This window comes from Thunnus thynnus, chromosome 15 (assembly GCF_963924715.1).
Source record: "Thunnus thynnus chromosome 15, fThuThy2.1, whole genome shotgun sequence".
NCBI classification, from domain to species: Eukaryota; Metazoa; Chordata; class Actinopteri; order Scombriformes; family Scombridae; genus Thunnus; species Thunnus thynnus.
Window position 1 is genome coordinate 20,614,490 of NC_089531.1, and position 23,298 is coordinate 20,637,787.

At 40.3% G+C, this 23,298-nt stretch overlaps 2 protein-coding genes across 2 annotated transcripts; one reads left to right on the plus strand and one right to left on the minus strand.

Annotated features, from left to right (window-relative positions):
• Nucleotides 1-2,162: 2,162 nt before the first annotated feature.
• On the minus strand, nt 2,163-6,540 carry hoxa13a (homeobox A13a). The gene is made up of 2 exons (XM_067611303.1): nt 5,639-6,540; nt 2,163-5,084 (listed from the first exon to the last, which is right to left on the minus strand). The coding sequence occupies exons 1-2, from the start codon at nt 6,297-6,299 to the stop codon at nt 4,837-4,839; spliced, it is 909 nt and encodes a 302-aa protein (XP_067467404.1). The 5' UTR covers nt 6,300-6,540; the 3' UTR covers nt 2,163-4,836.
• A 9,718-nt stretch (nt 6,541-16,258) lies between these two features.
• On the plus strand, nt 16,259-19,931 carry evx1 (even-skipped homeobox 1). The gene is made up of 3 exons (XM_067611311.1): nt 16,259-16,645; nt 17,626-17,861; nt 18,335-19,931. Exons 1-3 carry the CDS (start codon nt 16,288-16,290, stop codon nt 18,860-18,862), a joined length of 1,122 nt encoding a protein of 373 aa, XP_067467412.1. The 5' UTR covers nt 16,259-16,287; the 3' UTR covers nt 18,863-19,931.
• The last annotated feature ends 3,367 nt before the right edge of the window (nt 19,932-23,298 follow it).

Genomic DNA, 23,298 nt, shown 5'->3' on the forward strand with positions numbered 1-23,298 from the left:
ACACTTAGAGGCCACAATCCAGCCTTCAGTCATGAGTTTAAAATTGGATTAATGTTTGTTCACTGAATATTTGTTGTTTTTACAAAACTATTGAACATATTCTAATTACTTGTAAGTAAGCTATGAATAGGAAATAAAATTCATATTAATTACGCCGTAGTCTATTTAAAAATTATTTGAGATGTTGAAAGACACCCATTAAATATTATATACTTTAAAGATAAACATAATTACATTTGTTACAAGTTAAGTTGTAAAATCTAGCCATAAGGCTTACAACTTACAACGACAGCAGCATTAATTACCACAGCTACCAAAATAACAACTATTAGGTCTAATACTTCTACTAATAATAACAATGATTTTATTGTTTATTGGCAATGTCAGGATTAATAAACGTTCTTGAATTATCTAAGCATTTTTGAACGGAGAGTACACGCAGTAAACTATCTTTGTCTTTTAGTCAGTCAAGCTATTTATACTGAGTCTTCATAGCGTATTATATGCAACACGTTCCCAGTTTGCAAAAAATGAAAACAAGCTGGATACATACAGTACCAGTGAAAGGTTTGGACACACGTTCTTATTCAAGTGAATGGGGAAGGTGTGTCCAAACTTTGACCTGGTGCTGTACACCTTGTGTATGAGTGTAACCTGCAGGCCTGTGCCTTATTGCTTTATATTATTGACAGAAGACATAATCTGAAGCTCATATAAAAACAATAACAAATGAGTGAAACTGTTAGTTACATCATCAGTAAGTCACATGGGCGTAGATATAAAGGCGTTGCTGGGTTGTCCTCAACAATAGCCTATTTTTCCGATCTCAAACAATCTAGCAGCTTTAACTCCCCGTAATGTTAACAGTGAGATATATGCAGAGTTGCCAAGTTGGTGTGTTTGCTGAAAAAAAAAAAAACAACAATAAAATAAAAAATAAAAAAAACAGTGCGTTATTAAAATAAGAGTGAAAGAGCAGGATATGGGGGATACTCGAACTGATGATCTGGCAACCCCCAACTTGAAGCTGTACGCATTGTTGACTAGCAGCAGCCCGGCAGCAGCAGTAGTAGTGGAGCCGGTGAGGCAGAGAGTCTGAAGCGGTTAGTATTTATAGTTTAAACGTCACAGAACTGAAAACGACTTCAGTGGACAAAACTAAGGTCATTTGATGTTATATTTAATTTCAGGCGTTAGGTGTTGTTAGCTAATTTGTGATTATTCCTCAGACATGCTGTTCAATTAAAAAAAAAAAAAAAAAAAAAAACTTTTACTGTTAGTGAAAATTCCTCCCAAAAGCAAATTACGACATCTGGTCCTTTTTAAAGAAGAACCAAAGTGTCAGTAAGAGTTGAGCTTAGTTAATAACAATGTTCTGCAATCAATCCAAACATTAATCTTTGAAATTAGTGGGAGAAATATTTACTATTTAACGCCATCTCTCCCCTTTTCCATGAGCAGATTTATTATCGCATATGTGTCATTAAGATATCAACATTATTTATAAGCCAAATTAGCCACAGCCTGTCCAACTCATTTGCTTGTGACTATCAGGCATCATTTTATTATCAAAATCCTGTCAGCAGCAGCGCAGAGACGCACACAGACAGGTGAGCCCTGATCTCACAGAGACAAGCAGACAGGTGAGCCGCAGTCACAGTTCAAGAGTTGAATGAAAAATAATACAAATAGAAGTTTTTTGAGATGATTTAGAGATATGTTTGAGCATCACTGTGGTTCTGGTATGAAACTATTGAGTTGTGTCGCCCAAATCCACAAACTGAAAGAAGGACAGGATCTCAGATGAGGTTTGAAAACCTTACAGCAGCGAGTTACACAGCAGCACATTACCTACAGGTTTATATACATTTATTTTATTGTAACATTCCTTGTGAGTCTATGATATGTTATTTTTAAATATTAATTTTGGTCTCAGATTTATAGTTAAGTAGTCTATCAAGAAAAAAAATGTAAAAATCAGAAAAAAAATCATGATAAAAGTCTGGTTTCAGGTTATCAAATGCATATCCAGTAATGTAAACATTTTGCAGAGTCAGCCTCTTTATGTGTGTGTGTGTGTGTACGCACATGTGTCTAAGAAAGAGAAAAGTGATAGAGAGCAAGTGCATACACACACACACACAATTATTTTGGCCGTTCGACAAAAAAATGTCCCCAGCAAACTTAAAGCCCGTAAGTCATCCTAACAGGTGTGAAAGCTCGAGGAGCTGAGGCTCTAAATAAGAAGGGGTTTGGTTTCATGCCTGACATTTGACTTGTTGAATCATATTCATGGTTTCAGCCAAACCACGCATACCGGGATGATGGGGTTTTGGCTGCAGTTGCAGTCACAACCGCACTTATAGTCACTCAAAACGAAAATCTTTTAGACCACCAATTGAATATTCACAATCTGCTACCACGTTATTGTTGATGGTGAACGATGCGATGAACCGAGGTGGAGTAAATATTATTATAACAAGCAATTGTGTTTTTTGTTTGTTTGTTTTTAACACCACTGAACTGTCAGAAATTCAAATTCTCTTAAATAAAAAATATAAAAAATATTTTCATGCATTTGTTTTTTCTTTTCTTTTATGACACATTTTCACGCAAAAACATTTCCGTGAATCATCTAGAAAATGCACCAAACGAGGGAAGAATTTCATTCAATTTCTTTTTTTTAAAAAAATTAGTACTCAGCGCCCTAATTGCATATTTCGGCAGTTTATATATTTTAATTCTTGGCTGTGAATCATCTAATAATCACAGGAAGCGTACGGAAAATTTCTATAATCAAAGAGCTAACTGGGCTTCTAAATTTCGTTGCATATATTCTTAAATATCAAAAGGAAAAAAAGAAATAAGGCAGTTGAATTCTCACGATCACATTATATTGTAGTTTGCAGAACAAAAACAGACTGATAATCGACGGCCTGCGCCATTTGAAACCATGTGAAATGTAATAAACATTTAGGGAGTCAAGATGAGCGAACACATTTGTCTTTTCTTTTATCAGAAAACATTAAAACAGAACAACTTAATACGTGGAAAACAGCTGCACCTCAGTAAACGCAACGTATAAATATTAGAGCGTTTATTACAGGGTTACATGTAGCCTATCGAAAGTCACCTGGAGCTATATGAATTTTACCCTAAACATATTATGGATTTTTTTAAGCACTAAGAAATACATTTGGAGAGAAAAAAAAAAAACACAAATTCACCTCAATGCCCTTCAAGATTGAATGTACTTTAAATAATTTTGAGCTGTAAATGTTTGCTTTCGCTGTACAGCCGCAGTGACGGCGAGTCAGGAGGGACATTTGCAGTGTTATGTGTATGATTATTATTAAAATAAATGATGTTTCCCTTTTCTTTCCACCCGCGTGTTGTATTATCGTCACAGTAAAAGACACAAAATAGTGACGTCATTGTATAGAATGAAATTGAAACTTGTATATTATTATTAATCATTACCATTATTGTTATTACCATCATTATCATTGTCATTATTATTAAGAAGGCTTTTGAGCTCTGTATGGGATGTTTGACTCATAAGAATCCTCTTGAATTAGTCACGAACTCGTCGCTAGATGGCGATGTCAGACTATATTTCAGCGCACTCCAACCTCAACTGACTTATTTCCTCTTTTCCCAGAGGTCTACTGAACATTTCAAATATCTGAATTTTAGTAGAATTTCTATAGCTTATAACATATCTGGCTAAAGTAAACGACTGCAAACCCAGCAAAGCACTACACAACAGCTCCACTACACTGTTACAGAGACCTTATAAGTACTATTTTAAATTCCGTTGTGGCAAAATTAAAAAAGTAAAAAAAATGGGAGATTCATTTTCTCCAAACTATATTGTGGTTGAATATATAACCATGGTCTCATACGATTTAAAAACAAGCCAATTTTCAAGATAACTTGGATAAAATTCAACCAATGTCCATATTTTATTGGGACGGACTTTAACACCGACATATTTAACTCACACACAAATAACCTGGATATCATGCCGGAATTGACTTTATATACACAACCACATGAATACGCATACATTATAAAAAGCTATGATTGATAAGAACACATAATCCCGGACGATTATCTAAGCATTATAATAAGAATTGCACCATGGACTGGATATGAATGACAACACGGATTCATATGATAAGACTAAACTTCATACAAGCTAAGCATGTGACTAGGTTTTAAAAAGGAAGGCAAGATAGATTAATATTTAACATTCCCAAGGTCCAAATCCGAAATACCGTCACTTCCTTTGAATCTTCGCGTTTATCACTCTCGTTAAACTTGCAGATAAAAAAAGGTGTAAGCTCGGTGGCGCACACCTCTCTGAGATGGGGTCAGTTTTCCTGCGTTGTGAGTGAGCAAAAGTCACACATACTGCAGCTATATATTTTCTCTTTTTTTTTCTCCCCCCACTTTACTCCGTAAACAGTAGGCTATTTAACAACAAGTGGCAGGAAATGGAGGGTCCAGCACTCATAGGCCTCAGAAAATTTTGTTCCAGATGCTCCGGGAAATCATTTGACAACATACAAATGAATCATTTTCAGTCAGGAAGGAGTTGTGATGTTCCAATCCATGAGTCCAAGTGTGTATGTGTGTGTGTGTGTGTGTGTGTGTGTAAGTGTGTGTATGTGTGTATGTGTGTGTGTGTGTGTGTGTGTGTGTGTGTGTAAGTGTGTGTGTGTGTGTGTGTGTGTGTGTGTGTGTGTAAGTGTGTGTGTAGGCCTAGTAGTTTATCTCCCATAGATGTTGTAGATATTGTCCGTAATAATAATAATAATAAAAAAAGAGGAACTAGCTAATGGTTTTCAATTTGTTGACAACTTTCTTCTCCTTTACGCGTCTGTTTTGAAACCATATTGTGACCTGTCTCTCAGACAGGTTGGTCTGGGCAGATATCCTCCTCCTTTTGTCCTTCGTGATAAATTTATTGGCGGCGTACTCGCGCTCGAGTTCCTTCAGTTGCACCTTCGTGTATGGCACGCGCTTCTTTCTTCCACGTCGATAAGAGCCGGACTCTCCTCCAGCATGGGACACTGCGTCTGAGAAAAAGAGAGAAAAGAAGCTGTAATAAACTTATTCAAGACAAGTGACTCAAAACTCACATTAACTGTCACATTTATACTTTTTCTCCTAATAAATGGAAATCTGTTCATAGCTGAGCCACACATTTTCACTTCATTCAAATAAAAAAAAAAGAAAATCAGATTTTTCAAGATTTGCTATGTAAAATAAAGCGTTAAATCCCTAAAACAAGGTGAAAATGCTAACTAGTCCGTGATAATGACAGTTGATTAACAAAAACATTTTTTTCTGGAAAGGAAACTTATAAAATCACTTAGGCGCATTGTTAGATTTTTGTTTTTCCACTTGTTGTGTAAACTAAACATTTTCACACTCACAGCTATAATTATTTGACTTTTTGTTATAACCAAATTATCAGACTGTTGTGTTATTAGATTTGCAGGCTGACAGAGTAAATTGTATTTCACACACTCATTCTGTACAATGTGTATCCTGTTGGCTATGTAGTAACACACTAACATGTCAAACAGCTCTGTCCTGTAAAGGCTGGACTCTGAGGGATGTATCCTACCTGGTATGGAGGACTTCCACATGTGCCCAGGCTGCGGCTGCTCCTTGGCGCAGTAAACCTGGCCGTTCCAGCCGTTGGCGGCGAGAGTCCATGGTTGGTAGCTCTCCATAGGCAGCAGGGACTCATGTCTGGCCTCTGACGGCGCACTGATAGTTGGCACCACAGGAACGTCCAGGTAACTGGGGACAGGTTGGTATGGGCCTGAAGGATAGGTCGGATAGAAAGCGAATTCCTTTGCCCGAGAGGTGAAGTCGTCGCCCGAGGCGGAGGTGTCCATGTATTTCTCTCCATACGCGGAGGGGGGCTGCGCTCCGCACGACTTTATACTGCTGTGATGCGACATTCTGCACGGGTAATAACCGCTACCGAAGTACCCATAAGGCAGGGACGCGCTGGATGAATTCTGTGCTGCAGAGCAGGGGCTGCACTGCTTCACTGGCTCTCCCATACCGGAGGTGGGCACGTCGCTGGACGAGTAAGCCGTACTGGGTGCCAGGGACGCGGGGTGCGCCATCAGATTCCTGCACTGGTTTGCAGCAAAGTTGCCACCAGCAAAACCCTCCATGTTCTTGCTCACTTCATCGGATCCGCCGCCGTTGTCGTAGAGGAACATCACCGACGGGTCGACCCAGCGAGGACGGAGGAGCAGTGACGTTGTCATAGCACGGCATCCAACATTGAAGCTTCTGGCTCTTTTTTAAAAAGCCCAGAGACTGAAAAAAGGAGATACTGGTTCCCAGAGTGTAAAGCCACTCTGACGCGCACAAGAGCGCCCAGGGTTGAGCCGCCATTGGCCCAGATCTTGACACGTGACCAGGCTATGCAAAGAGGACGGTAAACATCCCCCAGTACAGATAATTAAATGGAGAAAAATGCGGCGAAGTAAGGTGACCGTACCTTTCAAGGGATTTAGCTAATGTCGTGTCTACTTCAGTTCGATAAATGTCGTGCCTTAAAATAAAAGAAAAAAGCAAGATACACATAAGAGTAGACAACACTATATCTAATTGATATGAGATCATGTTTCAGAACCTCAAATGTTCAAATTACAAAATATTGATTTAATATAACATCTTTTCATTTGTTAAGTCCAAATAAGAGTCGATTACCTAAAAATGGTCGACAGTTTCTAGAGACAGCTGTGATTCATCATCTACATATGACTTATACACAGCCTATGGCCTTTACGCACGCACACTGACCAGCCTTTGTCTTCGTGGTAACAGGAAATGGGTATTATTATATATGCATTTACACAAAGGGATTCACATTTATAAAAACATAATGTTATGATAGGTCTATGCTGTTTGAATATGTTAGACATGGTCGAGAGGGAATTAACTACAATTCTGTCGCCTGCTGATGTATAGATACACTATGTACTATGTTATACTTGTGCATCCGGATTCTGTACTAAACAGCACAGTCAGCACGGGTAATAGGAGGCAGAAGATACAGAACAGTATGACTTAACATATTTCATCATGAAAATATGCCTGCAAAACACAGTCAGAGACAAGGGCCTCCTTTAAAAATCTAGTTTCCAGTTTTAGCAACAACAAAAAAAATCGGATATAATGTCGTTGTTTTAAGTGAATATTCCAGATGCTCGACTTCCGACATGTTTACAATATGCAAAGACAGAACACAGCTCTTGGCTTGGCAGTGCGTAAGTGTTTTTACATAGGAGGTAGACGCGGCTGGAGGCCAAGGTCAAGTTGAAAGTTGCTGTCTAGCCATCCAGCCTGTCGGGCTATTCAGGCTTTGAAGGAACCGTCTGAGCTCTTGAAAAGAGCGGAAGAGGGGTGAGAATTCCTGTCCCAATGAAAGCTATTGGAGGACATTAAGTTTTACTATCATTTTGTTTTCTCCAGCGTTTATTATCACGAACTAGTCTGTGCCCGTTTCACTTGGGTGGTGGTATTTTTTGTATCCCTGCGTTGGAAATATAAAACGGAATGTTGCTGTTTTTTTATTTGCTGATCTTTTGGAGGTTGTTTTTTTGGTAAATACGTGTGAAAATGATGTGATCTCTGAAAAGAAGGGAAGGGATAGACACGTCGTGTGCGTGTGTGTATATGTGTGTACGTGTGTGTGTGTGTGTGTATGTGTGTGTCTGGTCTGCTGGTTCGTGTTTACGACCAGTGGCTCTTCGTCTATTCTGTGTTGGAGGAAATGGACCTGGTGGGGCTTTCACTGGGGTTTCAAAATCCAGCATGGGGTTTTTGGCCTTGTTATGTGTAATTGTGTCGGTATGCTGTCTGCTATTGGAAGATAAAAATAATAATAATAATAAAAAAACCAACCAAACAGACTCCGTCACTCAGGTGCGTAAAACACTGATGCAGACGTTTGGTTACCAGCCTATTAACATATAATGTTTATGCTAATTATTTTTTAAAAAAGCTTGTTTGGTCTCATCTGTTTCATTTGATACATTAGAAGCTAAACTTCCACAGAGTAAACCTCAACACAACATTAACTTAAACAACACATACATTATTTAAAATTCCATTGAAATTAAAAAAGGCTTTCATATACAACAGGTAAAAACTACTAAAAACTACTGTGTCTGTTTAAAGCTGTACACGGGAATATTCAAAACTATTTTGAGTATTGTGTCTTGTAATGGAACCGAAAAAACAATACTGGGCCAAAAAACAAAAAAAGTGCCGAAAAGAGCAAACAGTGATGGACTAAGATTGTTTTACTTTACAAGAAGCAACATTCAAACGGGATGAGAGTTGTTTTAAAAAGGAAAAAATGTACTTTCTATTTTGTGTGCGGGGATAGTGCATCATTTCTATTGAATATAATGGAAGTATCGTGGGATTGCATTCGTTTTGTCTTTGCCATTTAAAGTCAGCTGAATTAGATGCCGCATTTGATCCAAATGATAGAATAAAATTATGGTTTTAATCAAATATTGAATGTCTACAATAAAATTTATATTGTAAACGATTATAAATGGATTGCTTTTTGAAATAATAGTCAACATACGCTTATACCACTTACTTTTTATACCAGGTGAGTTAATTGTGCACGATTAGAAAACACATTAGGCTTTTGTCAACCGTTTGGGTTCAAAATGTGAAATATCTCTTTCTGCTTTTGCATTACGAGGACTCCACTCGTTCAAGATGTATTTTTTTATCCTAAATTATGTCACATGTTCCATTTTTCTAGTTGACACTTCATCAAATCAAGCTTGATCATATACCATATTATTAATAAACTGAATTCACATATTTTTTGCATTTCTTTTGCAGTTTGCGGGAAAGAAAACTCAGCTAAAACATGAAGTGATTCATTCTGAACTATGACAGTAGTCTGGATGTGTCTTCATGTTATCATGCAAGAAACTTTAAGTAATGATATCATTCAGCAGCAACATGCAGGAACAACCCATGAGTCATGAAGTAACTGTACAATTCCTAACCTGTTACGCGTTTACTGCCCTGTGGCGTTTTCTTCAATGTAGGCAAATCCAGGTTCAATATAAACACTGTTTTATTGATGATTAATTGTTCCATGCATTGTTCATGTCATGTTGTATTTTATATATCTATTTTATATCTATCCGTACCTAGAGGCCATCGCATCAAGCCTTTTTGGTTTTGTTTAATATGTTTCACTGGAGTTGTTTTCATGCATGATTCCTTTATGTTTTATCCTGGCTTTTCATTCTTTGTCCAAGTCCTGCTCTCACAACAATGGCGCGTCCTCACCAAGGTGGCCGCCGGCGCGCGCATGTGGTCAGTCCAGACATGAGACAAAGTACAATGAACACCCAATTTACAGCAGGGGCACCCACAGTGTCCCGCCAAATAGACGCGCACTTCACCATGGACTTAAACATTGCATCCCAGGAACCCTCGTGGAAGACACTTAACACTGAATTCTTATTAAACTATGTAGAAAATCAATGGAAACAGCTACAATCAGACTCAAGTATTATGAGAACTGTATTTTTTGCCAGTTGTAATGAGGATCACCAGGTAATCGTGAAATTATACTATTCCTGATTTTGATATGGACCCGCCTGATCCATCTGAAGGATCCCTGGAGGTCCCTTGGACTCCACTTAGGGAGCCACTGCTTGGCAGCAGAGCCTGGAGTTTTTTTTTTTCTTCGAGGTCATTATCAAAGTCCAACCCCCTGTTTGTACTGGCATCCAAATTACACAGCGAGAGAGAGAAAGAGCACATTTATTCCTTAACGCCTGCAGCCTGGGTAAAGCAGGGAAATGTCTAGGCCATATAAAGTTATGCTCAGCAATAAATTTCTATCGTTAATAGCATAAATTGCGATATAAAAAAGCTTGCTAAGACGAAATGCATGCAGTCAGATTTCAGTCTTGCTGATGACATGTGTTTAAAGTAGACGGCTGTCAAAAACTTGTCAAAACATAACAGCCAATATGTTTTTGTGGTCAAAGCAGTGAACCACAGGGCGGTCACACACTTGACTTTTCCATATTTTCTGGTCGCCTGCGGTGTGATTATGAAGGATTGCATAAAAATAAGAAAAAAACGACTTCTTTCTCGGACACACACACACACACTCTCTCTCTCTCACACACACACACACACACACCCCAAGCCACCGAAAGGTCCACGGTTAATTGGAAAGCTTCACTCTAAAGGTGTTGGTGATGTGTGCTTTGAGTGACACTTTGGCTGTACATTTCCGTCTGTTTCAATTTCTCCAGCAGAAGTCTTAAATGTTGCGTTAACAGCCTACTAAAGTTATAGCCTGTAAGCTGCATGTGAAATCATTTATTGGCATACAGGAATCTCAGTAAATATAAAGGCCTGCCGTTCGTTTCACGGAAAGTGCAGCCGGTACTCAGTTCCACATCTGTTGTATTTTTGATTGTAGAGGCCACTGGATGTGTCTGATGGAGGAGATGCTCAGGAAATGCCATCATTCTGGCAGAGGTCTGTGCCAGTCTGAGTCTGGACTTTAACAAACAAACAACCAGGCAGTAAACACACTCACACATCCATACAGACACGAAAAAAAAACAATTAAGCCCTCTACAATTCAATTGAAACTTAAGGTCCAATCATCGCAGAATCTGCTTTGCTGCTGCTGCTACTACTACTATAACTATTATTATTACTACGTATTACTGTTATTATTAATCATAATAATATCAATATTATTATTATCATTATTATTATGTTGTATTATCATCTTCACTGTCATTAATGCGACTAAAAGAACCTGCTAAACTTCGGCCTTTTAACTTGTGCAACCTGCATTTTTTTTTTAAAGAAAAAAAAAAAAGAAAAGAAAAGAAAAACAGCCAAAATAAGTGAAATTATATATTTGACTCCACCTCCAGCAGCATCACAGTATCCACCTTCAAATACATCCAAAGCTGCAAAAAGGGAAAAAAAGAAAAGAAAAGAAAAAGAACGAAAAAACGAATGAAAGAGAATGGGACGCAACTTTATGCGTCAAATATTGCGCACAGTGGTTGAACATGTTCACCTGTTACATTTTAGGTATTTTACCGTTATGGGCCTATTGGGGAGAAATAACGCGGCGCCGCTTGTTTGAACGTGAAGATTCTTCCGTCACTTTTAATTCAGCTTCTTTTTAAAATCTTGTCGGGCTAAACAAAACGAAAATAGTCGCAGAAGTCAAGTCAGCATCTGAGCAGTTCTAAAACATCAACCATTTGTCAGAAACATGTAAATGAATAAAACCGCTCTCATCAGTCTAAACGACGGAATTACAAACATTTTATAACATTGACACAATATTTTTAAACTAACTTGATTTTTTTTCATCCAGAATTAAACTAGATATCCATTTTAAAATATCGCCTAAATATTAAAATAATTTGATTTCATTACTTTAAAAAAGCATCATCAACTTCTTGGAAATGCAACCTATTGTTTTTATGGGTGGGTTGATATTTTTAATAGATAAAACATACATATGATTTATGTTTTGTGATTGGTCGTTTTTTATTTTATTTTAATACACGTTTCCTGAATTCTTGGAATGTGTGATTACAAGAATTCGGCTCAGGGTGTGTTCAAGATGCACACTTATTTTTTTCTCTCCAATAATGTTTGGAAAACCCTTCGTAGCTCTGCAATTCAACACATACAACTGAGAGAAATAACACCATTTTTACATTCGTAATTTCTACCTCCCGTATTTCATGAAATAGTGAAGTGCGTTGTGGGAAATACTGTAACATACACAGCACCAGTCAAAAGTTAGGACACACTTTCTCATTCATGTGAATGTGAAGATGTGTCCAAACTTTTGACTCGTACTGTAAGTCTGTATGAAAGATTGAAAAACAGCGATTCAGAAACAATCTGCTTAGTCCACTCTGCAGCTATCTGCAATGCAACACGCCTCCAATCTCATGCATATCAACTGGATGACAGACTGAATATATCTTTGCACGCACACTGCACACAACACAACAATATGAACCGCAATCATCACAAACCCGCTGAAATTACAGTTCGAAAAATATGAATAGAATTTTCAGCATCTACTTCTGGTCAGCAGCTTAATTGCTAGAAAAACATGAGAAATTTCTAGAGAAGAGATAAAGAAAACAAAGGGGACATAATCTCCCAATGGAACTGATGGCTGCAACACTCTAAAAATAACAAATCTATTTGCAACCAGGCGAACTTGTAAATATCAACTTTCTCAAAAAGATGCCAGAGACACACAAACCAGCCAGAAGAATTACATGCACTCTTGTGAAACGTCAGGGCTTTGCACCTGATGTGTTGCCTTGCTACCTTGCAGAATTGGTGGTAAGTCATACCCCGTGATGCCCCCCCACCTCCCCCTTTAATGGGGTAATACAGGCATGATCTCAGTGGCTTGCTAAACCCTTCGTCTAATAGCACGGGAGTTTTGCAGGATGGAGCAGGGAAGTAGCGATAAAAACGGGTCTTACAGCGCGGAGACTTCCAGCTGTATAGTCATCAGGACATGTTTCGCTCCAAGGTCAGCGAGTTAACTCTCTGGTAGCTGCGTCATCCTGTTTCAAGGCCAAGTTGAAGCAACGGAGACGGGAGGGGCCACGATAATGAGGGCTAGGCTATATTTTATTTTCTTCCAGGTTCAGTCTCCCCTTGTGCGAAACGCGGTGCATCTCAGCCAGCGGCACAGTGAACATCCAGCAACCCCATTCATGCGCTATTCTATCACATACTGAAACACTTTTTTTTTTGTGCTAAAAAGGCAAATATTCTGGCAGGTCTGCACTGCCATGGCCATGGATTGGATTACATGCGTACTGCGCAGGCTCCATGGTCAAGTTCAAGTTGGGCTGGCTAGTAAAACTGAGGGGCGCATTCTGCAGTGTCTGCCGCGGGGGGCGCTCCCCCTCTTTGATCTTTCCCTGCAAAACTAGACACTGAAGCAGAGCTATGACTGCAGTCCGGTTTTCTGTTCCTCTGCCTCTAGGAATTTGCAGGGGATTTTTTTGGACTAAGATATGTTCTAAAGATTAACTAACTGGAATGCATAGAGTGGTTATTTCTTCGTCTAAATAGGTTCCACAATCATGAAACTCTCCAAAGCCTTCCGCTGTCCTCCATTATCTAAAACACATACAATATAAGTGACACTACTGTAAACCACCAAGGTCGTTTATCTGTTGCGCAAAAGCCTCTCCATGTGTTATCTCTGCTTGATCACAAGATCCCATCTGCCCTGGCCACGACCTATTGTATAACTCCTGTAAGCAGCAAAAACAATGGGATCTTTGCAGTCTTCCTGCGCTTCATGTTAGACTGCATGTTTACTCATCGTTATGATTCTGAAAGTAGAAGTAAGAGAGTCCAGCAAAAAGACTGTTATCTAAATCAACTCTTATCAACCCAGGTAAAATATATAGCCTCTATAATATTGGCTACACATAACATACAGATATAAAAGAAAACCTTTCTTAGTCACTGCATGGCTCATTTTAAAGTGACTGAGTTAACCATAAGTCCATAAGTTACAAGAGGTGACTAACTTTTTACCTCGCTATCAAAAAGATAAATATGCATTCTCATTTCTGACTCAGGACTATATTTATGGTTCCTTTAGCTCCAGTCTGGGACATTCTTTTAGTTTGTGGTTCATTAACAGTCTGCAGTCTCTGATCTTTAACTCTGACCAGCGGCGCAAACTTCATACTCATGTGTTGAAGTAATTTAAATTGCAGGTCATAAAAATAAATAATAAAATAAATAAAATGAAACTTTTAATCAAGCATGTGAGGCCTGTAAACAGAGTGAAAAGTGACTTTTTATGACCACAAATTTATCTCTCACCATCAATATTTAGAGATGTGCTTCGCAAAACCACACTCAGATGTTATCACTTTAATCTTTTTCAAACTGCCAAAAGCAGCAACATCAAATCGTCAGAGACACAAAGAGAGAGAGGGAGAGAGATCTTTACTCTTTTTCTCCTCATCCTTTGCAGGCCAGATGAAAGAGTCGGGGGAGAAAGCCAAAGGAATTTCCCTCACTCCTCAGCTGGCTGACTGGCTGGCTGACTGGATGGCTGGGGGAGGGGACGGCCGCCTCTGGGGCCTTTTCCCTCTTTCAGACAGGCGAGGGCGCACAAGGACAGCGGAGGCTGCTGGAGCTCCACAGTCTGCAGCCTCCCTGACTCCACCTCTCTACACAACATCCTCGCCATGCAAATATACCGCCGTGCCCAGCTGCAGATCTTGAATCAGAACAAAAACGGGGGAGGGGGGGAATGCTGTTTCCAGAAGCGTCAGGTATGGTCAGGTCCCCTTAATATCATCTGCCACCACAGCCTGCAACCCTTCTTAAACATATTAAATATCTAAGGACCAAGTTGAGCAATATCTCAAAGATGTTAACACCTGCAGATCTCCAAACTATTAGCGCTAAGGTAAACACTCATCAATATTTCTTCTAACTATAGCTTTCAAATGGATTCTGCAAGGTAATTCTTAATAATATCTGATCTCAATTACAATAATGACACATTAAATTTAGACAAATTTAGACTTGTTTGGCTGTAAGAAGCCAATAGACATACCCAACTGACGCTGTGCGTACAGGTGTAGGTGGGAGTGAAGACGGATCAGCGCCATAAACTGACTGAACTTCATCACAAGCTTCAATTGTAATCACCTATTACATCCAGTGGACATTCTGTGCTCTTTACCATTAAAGCACCAAGCATATGATGAAACTAAATTTGCCACAACTGTGTTTAATCCATGGTCAGGTCCTTGTCCCCATAGTGAAGATATCTCTTCCCTGAGGCCAGGAAGTTAAAATGTGATATCATCATCCCAACCCCCGCGCCTAAAGGAAATGTAGGCACTTATTTGTAATTATACAACGTAATCGTGACTCTTCTTTTCATCACTGTTCAGTGACTTTTTACTGGAAACTGCCTATCTTACATCAAAGAAGAAAAAACAAAAAACGACCACCCCACAAGACTACAAAAAAACAACTTGTCTTGTTGAAGCATTGCAACAGCAACACATCGTATTATTATTTTCACTGTTTAAGTGTGTGTATGTGAGTCATCGTCATAATGAGAGATGGAGGTGGAGTGAGAGTTGATTTTTTTTTAATTCCTTGTCAATTGAATTAATTAATAGAATAAAATCGCCTATGTATCGGCTACATTTTACCATGTGTTTACAAAGAAAAAAGTAATAACTTACTTAAGAGGCACAAATAATAAATTAAGATTATTTTTTTTGACTAGGTCTTGTTCTTGTCCATGTTCTTGACTTTTAAGACTTCGTGTCAAATGGCCTCTTATCTAAACTCTGACCTCAAGACTTGACCTTTGAGGATTTTACTTGACTCCACTTAAGGTGAGGAGAGAGGCGCAAGAGACAGAGAGATGACAGACCAATGGGAAGTGGGGGGAAGTGGGGAGGAGGGGGGAGGTAAACAGCAAATAAGTAATTCATTTAGACTTCATCTTAATTCATTATTCAAGCAGAGTGGGGAAATGTATTATGATTTTTATCATAATTACATTTATTATAATTTATTGTGATTATTTTTGTCATGTTGAATTTTCTATTCTAAAGAATAGAAAATAAAAATGAGTTTTTTATTAAATGAAAACTGCAGCTTTTAGCCTTTAAATAAGAAATAAATATAAAATAAATTGCATATCTTGAATGTAGATAGAGAGAGATGGAAATAGATAGACAGACAGATAGATAGAGATACTCTGTTTCTTTTCATAGCTGCTTGTTGTGCCCTCTGACACCCCCACCTCCATCTCCACGCTACAATTGCGCCTTCTGTTTACCCATATCCAATCAATGCGTGTCGTCATCAGGGGGGGACCATCATGACGACTGGCCTATTAAGAATGACAGCTCTGGAGAAAGAGAGAGAGAGAGGGTAAATGGTGATCCCTCCCAGAGCTCCTTCTCCGCACTCTGGAGCGCTCTTCTCTCAGGGTCAGACCGGATTGCATCCCTTTCTTTTCCAGAAGCCTCTCCTTCTCCGTGAGACTCCAATCCCCCCACCCACCACCACCACACACATACACATACACACGCACACACCCCTCCAACCTGAAAATCATCGCCTTGGTTGACGGCTTGCACTCTCCCGCGAAGTCGAGGTTTTGAAGTCGTGCTTGTAATGGAAAGCAGAGAGGAGATGGTGATGCTGGCGGAGGGAGGTCAGCTTGGCAAGAGCGGTTCTAATTTGTCGGAAGGGAGCCCCATGCGAGAGTCGCAAGGGAAGCCGGGCCACAGGAGCTGTCTAAGCCCCGGAGCTGCGCCCTACTCCCGGGACAGGACGGAGGTGGTGGTGGAGGAGAACGCACGGAGGAATATGTGCGCCGATATGAGGCCACTTGGCACGTCCTCCTCCGGAGAGAGGCACCGGACTGATCACCCCCATAAAGACGGCAGCAGCTCAGACACCGAGTCCGACTTCTACGAGGAAATTGATGTCAGCTGCACGCCTGAAAGCATGGACTACCCAACAGCTAAAGGTAGGTAGGCTGTGTTTGAGAGCAGCACTGCAGGTTTTTCTGTTATGGCATAGTTTTGCTATTGAAGTTGATCGAATGCCATCGGCTGGATTATGCCGGTCAAAAATGTCAGATGCAGCCATGACTGTTGAAAGACTGCATACATAAAAGCGTACGGTTACATCCAAAAATTAAAATATGCACCCAGTAAAATACAGCAGCCTTCATAATAACGTAGAAATTAACTGCAGTCGGTGCAGCACAGCTGTTCTGTCAAGTGACCGGCGTGGCTGCAGACACGCGAAGGTGACACGCACAATCTAAGCATGCATTTTCCCCACTGAGTCTGACAATCACTTACTCGTATAGCAAACGTATATTTTACTGCATGAGGCGTGAGGAAGAATGCAGGATTTTATGGAAACCACAAGCACAAAAAAAATTGAAGGGAAAGCCACTAACAGGTATTTTCTGTGGTGTTTCTTTGGCATCTTTTGAGATGCAAAGATCCAGGACTGTATGCAGCAAATGTGTTACGTCCTACAGCGAAATCATGTGTGAAAATATGAATATAAATAATTTGCAGTTGCCTCAAATCAAAAGGATCGTACGTGGGGAAACGAATTACAGTAATACAGCCTAATTATTTATATGTGTGGTCAGGATTCAGCATCACATCGATATACTGTGCACTCATATTTTTATGAAATATTATCTTTTTCTAAAATATATATAAGTATGTTGTTTTTAAGTGTTCAAAAATAGACTAAAAGCAATGGTTGCATGTCAAGAGGGCCTTTAACTGTAAAGCAGTGCAGTCAGATTTATATTCAAAAAATAGCCTCCTTTAAAAGCAAACTCATTAAACGTGAATGAAAACGATTGAAAAAAAATAAACACACAAAAGAGGTATTTTTGTTCCATGTCAGTTATTGTGCTTTGTGAGTTTTTGACTGCATGCTAATTATAACTGATCAATTACTCTGCATGCTGATTAAAAGGTCGAGATGGGGATTCTCCGGGTCATCCGAGTGAGACTGGTGCTGACCCGGGTAAGGCCATCCCGGGTCAGGGTTCTCTGTCCTACTCAGCCGACCAAATTCGCCGGTACCGGACAGCATTCACCAGGGAGCAGATCGCACGGCTGGAGAAGGAATTTTACCGGGAGAACTATGTGTCCAGGCCGCGGAGATGTGAACTGGCAGCCGCCTTAAATCTGCCTGAAACCACCATCAAAGTAAGATTACTTGTTTGTAAAAGAGTGGAGCTGACTCAGGCCCTCTTATACAGGCTCACATTTTGTGAGCTTGTATTTAAAAACTGACTTGGAAAGGTTATTTTGTAAATAGATACAGAAAATAGGCTACAGGGAAAAACACATCATAAAGTAGGCCAGACAAGAATAGGCCATAACCAAATGTTGATATGAGCATAAAACCTGCAGACTGACCGTTTATTGGCAGGAGAGGCTTGGAAATGTTTTTTTTCAGATGGCATTAGAACAAGTATAAACTGTTATTGGTATGTTTATAGTAAAATTCATTTAATCCATCAAACAAAATAATATGAAAACAACTCCTCCTCCCAACCACACATTCGTACGTAAAAGCGGAAACTACTGTATGAGCCATGTCTGGTTTTGTTATTGTGATTCATCTGTTTGTAAGTGGGGTTTCTGTTAATATTTGACTCGGCCTGTCTCTGTCCCAGGTGTGGTTTCAGAACCGCAGGATGAAAGACAAGCGTCAGCGTCTCGCCATGACGTGGCCTCACCCTGCCGACCCGGCCTTCTACACCTACATGATGAGCCACGCTGCGGCCACGGGGAACTTGCCCTACCCCTTCCCGTCCCACCTGCCGCTACCTTATTACTCCCACCTAGGTGTCGGTGCTGGCTCGGCTCCGGCCGCCACCCCTTTCTCCAACCCCCTGCGGTCCCTTGACAGTTTCCGGATGCTGTCTCACCCCTACCAGAGGCCGGAACTCCTATGCGCCTTCAGACACCCCTCCTTGTACCCGGGTCCTACCCACGGTCTCGGTCCCGGAGGAAGCCCCTGCTCCTGTCTGGCCTGCCACTCCAGTCAATCCAACGGTATCTCATCCAGGCCTTCTGGCTCGGACTTCGCTTGCTCCCCAACCAGCAGGACTGATGCCTTTGTCACTTTCACGCCTTCAGTGCTCAGCAAATCCTCATCTGTGACATTAGACCAGAGGGAAGAAGTGCCTCTGACCAGATAAAACCAAAACCACCAACTCTTGTTCTATATTAGCCTTTACCATAAGCTTTTTAACCTAACATATTATATGATCAGGACTGAAACAGCATGAAGAGATAGCCTGTCAGCAGTGAAAGTCAGTGTAAACTTGGGGCAAGATAATTAGCTATGTGACGCACAAATGGAGCTCCCGTTACTGAAAAATAATCCCATTGCAGAGGCAGGACAGTGGGCTGAAATATGACGGCAAGGACACAAAACCACATTTGATTTTTAGAAGATTAATCTGATGTGAGGGGAGAGAGAGAGAGAAAGAGGGAGGAAATATCCAGAGAAACGTTTAAATCTCTGTGATGGATGGCGTTAAGGCTTTTATCATTATTTGTCGTCTCTTTACGCGTCCAAAACGACCTACATGTATTGTTAGTTACGCGAGAATGATGCTTTCCATCTCTCTTTTTAACAAGGGGATTTGTTAACAGACTGCGGCCGGTCTCATTAGCTATAAGCAGCTCTCCACACCGGGGCCCTCACGGCGGCCCCGGGCCGAAATGTGCAGATGCTAGTGAAATTAGTAAGTGATGTATATGTACGACCCGGTGAATTTTGAGTGTTGAATTAATGATAATACCAGGAAGGGATCGTTGCTGCCAAAAGGTAACAAGGCGCCAGGGGAACGGATTACAGCCCGCTGCTCACGGTTTTGACGAGGGGGGGGGGGAGAAGAAGAAGGACCCAGAAGAGGATGGAGAGAGCCAGAGAGAGGACAATCAAAATGAAAAAAAAAGAAAGAATGAAACATTTTTAAGCCCATCAAACACTTCTCCCTCTGCGACATAAGAGCCAGTTCTTAAATCTGATGAAAATGTGATTAATATATACCTATATTTTAAAAATATTTTTCTCGCTTTGCACCGCTACAGTGGCACCAGTTTAGTGGCATTTCATGGAGAAAGCGGACTAACAAGTGACTGATTATGTTTGTCTGTTTTTTTAAATACATTTTTTTAGTTGGTTGTTTTCTTTTTGTGGGTTTATTTTTTGGCTGGGATGTCCTCAACGTCTAATTTGCAATAAACACTGTCAAAGAATCAATGGAGTGTTTGTCTTCTAAACACCTTTATGGTTTATTTAAATTGCCAACAGCCCGAATGAGGATTCATAAAATCTAAATGTTAGTACTTATCCGAGACGAAGAGTAAAAAAAAAAAAAAAAAAAAAAAAACTATTTGTTTCCTTCAGATCATATTATTTCGTTTTTGCACAAGTTGGCCATTATTTCCACACTCACAATCGGTCTGCCACCTCCTCCCACCCCCCTCCGATAATAACACTAATTTTGTTCTCAAGTGGTCGATGTCAAAACACTAGAATGTGCCCCCCTCCCCTCCCCATATCTCCTGATGGGATCGCTAGATTGACCGTGACAGTTAAGTGGTCCCCGGGCTCCGTTAACGCCACTCATATTTTCTCTCCGACCACTTAATAGACACGACAGAATTAGTTGTCTGAAGATATTGGAAATGCAAAGAGATCGATGGTTCAGTGGCCCGCCACCAATCAGCGGGATCTTAATTGGCCGCATTTGACCGGGGCTGCGCAAATTAAAAGAGTTTTCTGAGCTTAATAGGATTGGCGAGATACTGCGGCCCGCAGAGAGACGTACAAATCACATTTTTAAAAAGGGGATTTTTACGTCGTAGATGGGATAGATCAGAAGTTATTGCAGTAATGTGCGGAGAAATAACTGGCATTTAGCCTGAGCCTTAAAGTCCACCTGGAAAAAAAAAATAGTGGCCACCTAATTGCTGCTATAATCTAACAAGCATATCTGTTTTTTTAACGAAAGCATTTTCAAAAGTACTTATTTTTACATGTAATACTGTCACCCAGCCTCTATACTAACGAATAAACTTAAAGCACATTAATCTTTGCAAGTTATCCCCTCAATGAACACAAATTGCCTGCTAAACATGGAAACCAGGCAGCGAAAATGTCTTATAAAGTAGGGTTTCATCCTCCTCTGATGCGTTCTGAGGTAAAAGGTTCATCCTAATCAGACAGTGCTGCACCCATTCACACTGCACCGATGAGTCCCCACCACCACCACCACCACCCCCACACCCCCTCTCTCTCCCATCCGCTCCCTCCAGTACACGCGTTTGATTGATGGCCTTATTAACTGGAGTTCTTGTAAGTGTGACCGAGCTGATTAAAATGCATATGTTTGGAATAATACACCGTTTAAGCCGCCCGGGTCGGGGCGAAACCACAAGGCAGATTTATGTAAACTATCAGCCGGTGTCTTTAAGCCTGATAGGGACACGGGTCATGCAGGAAAGTGGCTTTGGTTTGTGCATAATAAAATCACACCATAAAATAAAGATGAACAGATCAGTCTAGCTGAATATTCAAAAGGAGCAGTCTGTCCAAAACCCTGGTTTCATAGCGGGTTGTTTTTAAAAGTCTGGAAAGCTTGGAGCGGTTTGTTGTTTTTTTTTTTAATTTTATTTTAGCCTATTTGGTTAGACAGCAGCAGCAGCACTATACGATCATCTACTAAACCCGCGTCACACTGCCAGAATGACACAAGTGAGGCAAATTACAACCACATTTACCCAGCGACGCATATGGATCATCCCCATCTCTCCTCACTGCATACGGCTGAATCCTCTGCGGCCTAATCCAGCATCAACATGCCATTTAATCGCTGGAAGATTGCGTATGACTGAGCTTCAAGATATGATGGGCTCATAGATTTCGCACATAACAGCAATTACATCAGCCTTATAAGATCCTATTAGTGAGAATTGGCTCAGAGCTCCCCCAGCTCCCACAACTAGCACAAAGCATTTTGATAAGGGCGGTGCAGTGCAGCTGTCCACCGACAGCAATTTCAAAAAAAAAAAAAAAAAAAAAACACCAAATGGATCTGTGGCTGCTGCTGCTGTTTAAATTGGATTACATCCTAATTTACAGGCCCTTGTCGTAACGCAAGGGGCTGGCGGAGGCGTGGACGGACCAATCACACAGTAATGATGATGAATGGGAGATTAATGCGCATACAAGCAAGACAATTTAAGCCTTCATCTGTTTAAATAGGCTTCCAATATCATTTGGAAACGGAGGTCACGTTAAATCAATCGGGGGACGCGTGAAAGTCGTTTTCGGCGGCGTCTTTATCAACATTATTTACGGTGCACCGGAGACAGCTATATGCAGCAGGAAAATGGCCCTGCTGCTACGTGCTTATGTGACACACAAGAGAAACAAAAACAGAGCACGATGGATTCAGGATATATTAAGATCCTCTTAAATCCTCGCATTTGGTTGTAAGAGGTTTCTCAGGGTTTCTGTGCACATTTGTGATAAAAATGACCCTTCCTGACTGTAAGTCAACATCTCCAGACCAAATAAACTCATAGGCTAACGTTGTCTCGTGGGGAGGCGTATAAATAGCAAGCCGTTTTAAGGACATTTTGCTTGTCATGTATTAGCATTTTAAGCTTTTCGCGTGTTATTCATACGCCATTTAGTGACACCAGACTGCTTTTTTTAAACAGGAGTTATGTGTAATATGACAGAGCTCGTTGGAAGAAGGGTCAGAATTACAAAGTAGTGACAAAAATGTTACATACAGAGAAATTTGAGGCACATTCGTGTAATGTGAACAAAAAAACTCAGCAAATCTGATTTAGGCCTATCGTGGGCTACATTTGTTAGGCCTATGGGAATTTTCTCCTACTTTAGCAAACTGCATTCAGAGCAGATGCATCAGGTTTGGACTGTGCTTTTTCTTTACTTCACAATAATCTTTCACAGTTTGTGAGCTATCCAAAACCATTAAAGTCGTTCAAATGTCCATTTATCTAAAACTGACTTTGACAACACTAACAGTTCATTTAGGCTAGTAGTCTGCAGGCCTACCCCCAAAACTCACGAGCGCCAGGAAAATTACCATAAGTAGGAACTTATTTGAGTGCAGGCCTATTGAAGTAAAGTGGGACAAACAAAAAAGAAGACAAACATATGCATAATAAAAAGTGTTATGCTTACTTACCCATGCTGAGGTTGTCGAATTGTCCAACGACGGCTGCAACTCCCCATGATATCACCTGAAACGCGCCAAACAAATGTACCATTAAAGAACCCGGAAATGGACTTCCTGTTTTTTAAGATTCCCGCGCGCAGGTAACTGGAAAATACCATTTCTATAGGTGGAACACCATAAACACCAAGACAATAAGTATTTACATAAATCCAACACTAAATATAGATTTAATACAACAGACTAAATATATACATAAAAACTAATTCATATAAGTGATGCAGTGACACAAAACAACCAATATAATCACAAATCGGAGCTAAACCTGCACATTATCTCCCCTCCTTGTTAATATGGTTCACTCCTGGAGGTTTTAAGCAGGTGTGTGGGCGTTTACGACGCCATGCTCT

Excerpts from the sequence above, each read along its gene's own strand:
- hoxa13a (XM_067611303.1), bottom strand. The coding sequence starts at position 6,299 with ATGACAACGTCACTGCTCCTCCGTCCTCGCTGGGTCGACCCGTCGGTG. Across the intron at positions 5,085-5,638 it reads GTGGAAGTCCTCCATACCAG|ACGCAGTGTCCCATGCTGGA; the intron begins GTAGGATACATC and ends TCTTTTTCTCAG.
- evx1 (XM_067611311.1), top strand. The coding sequence starts at position 16,288 with ATGGAAAGCAGAGAGGAGATGGTGATGCTGGCGGAGGGAGGTCAGCTT. Across the intron at positions 16,646-17,625 it reads GGACTACCCAACAGCTAAAG|GTCGAGATGGGGATTCTCCG; the intron begins GTAGGTAGGCTG and ends GCTGATTAAAAG. Across the intron at positions 17,862-18,334 it reads TGCCTGAAACCACCATCAAA|GTGTGGTTTCAGAACCGCAG; the intron begins GTAAGATTACTT and ends TCTCTGTCCCAG.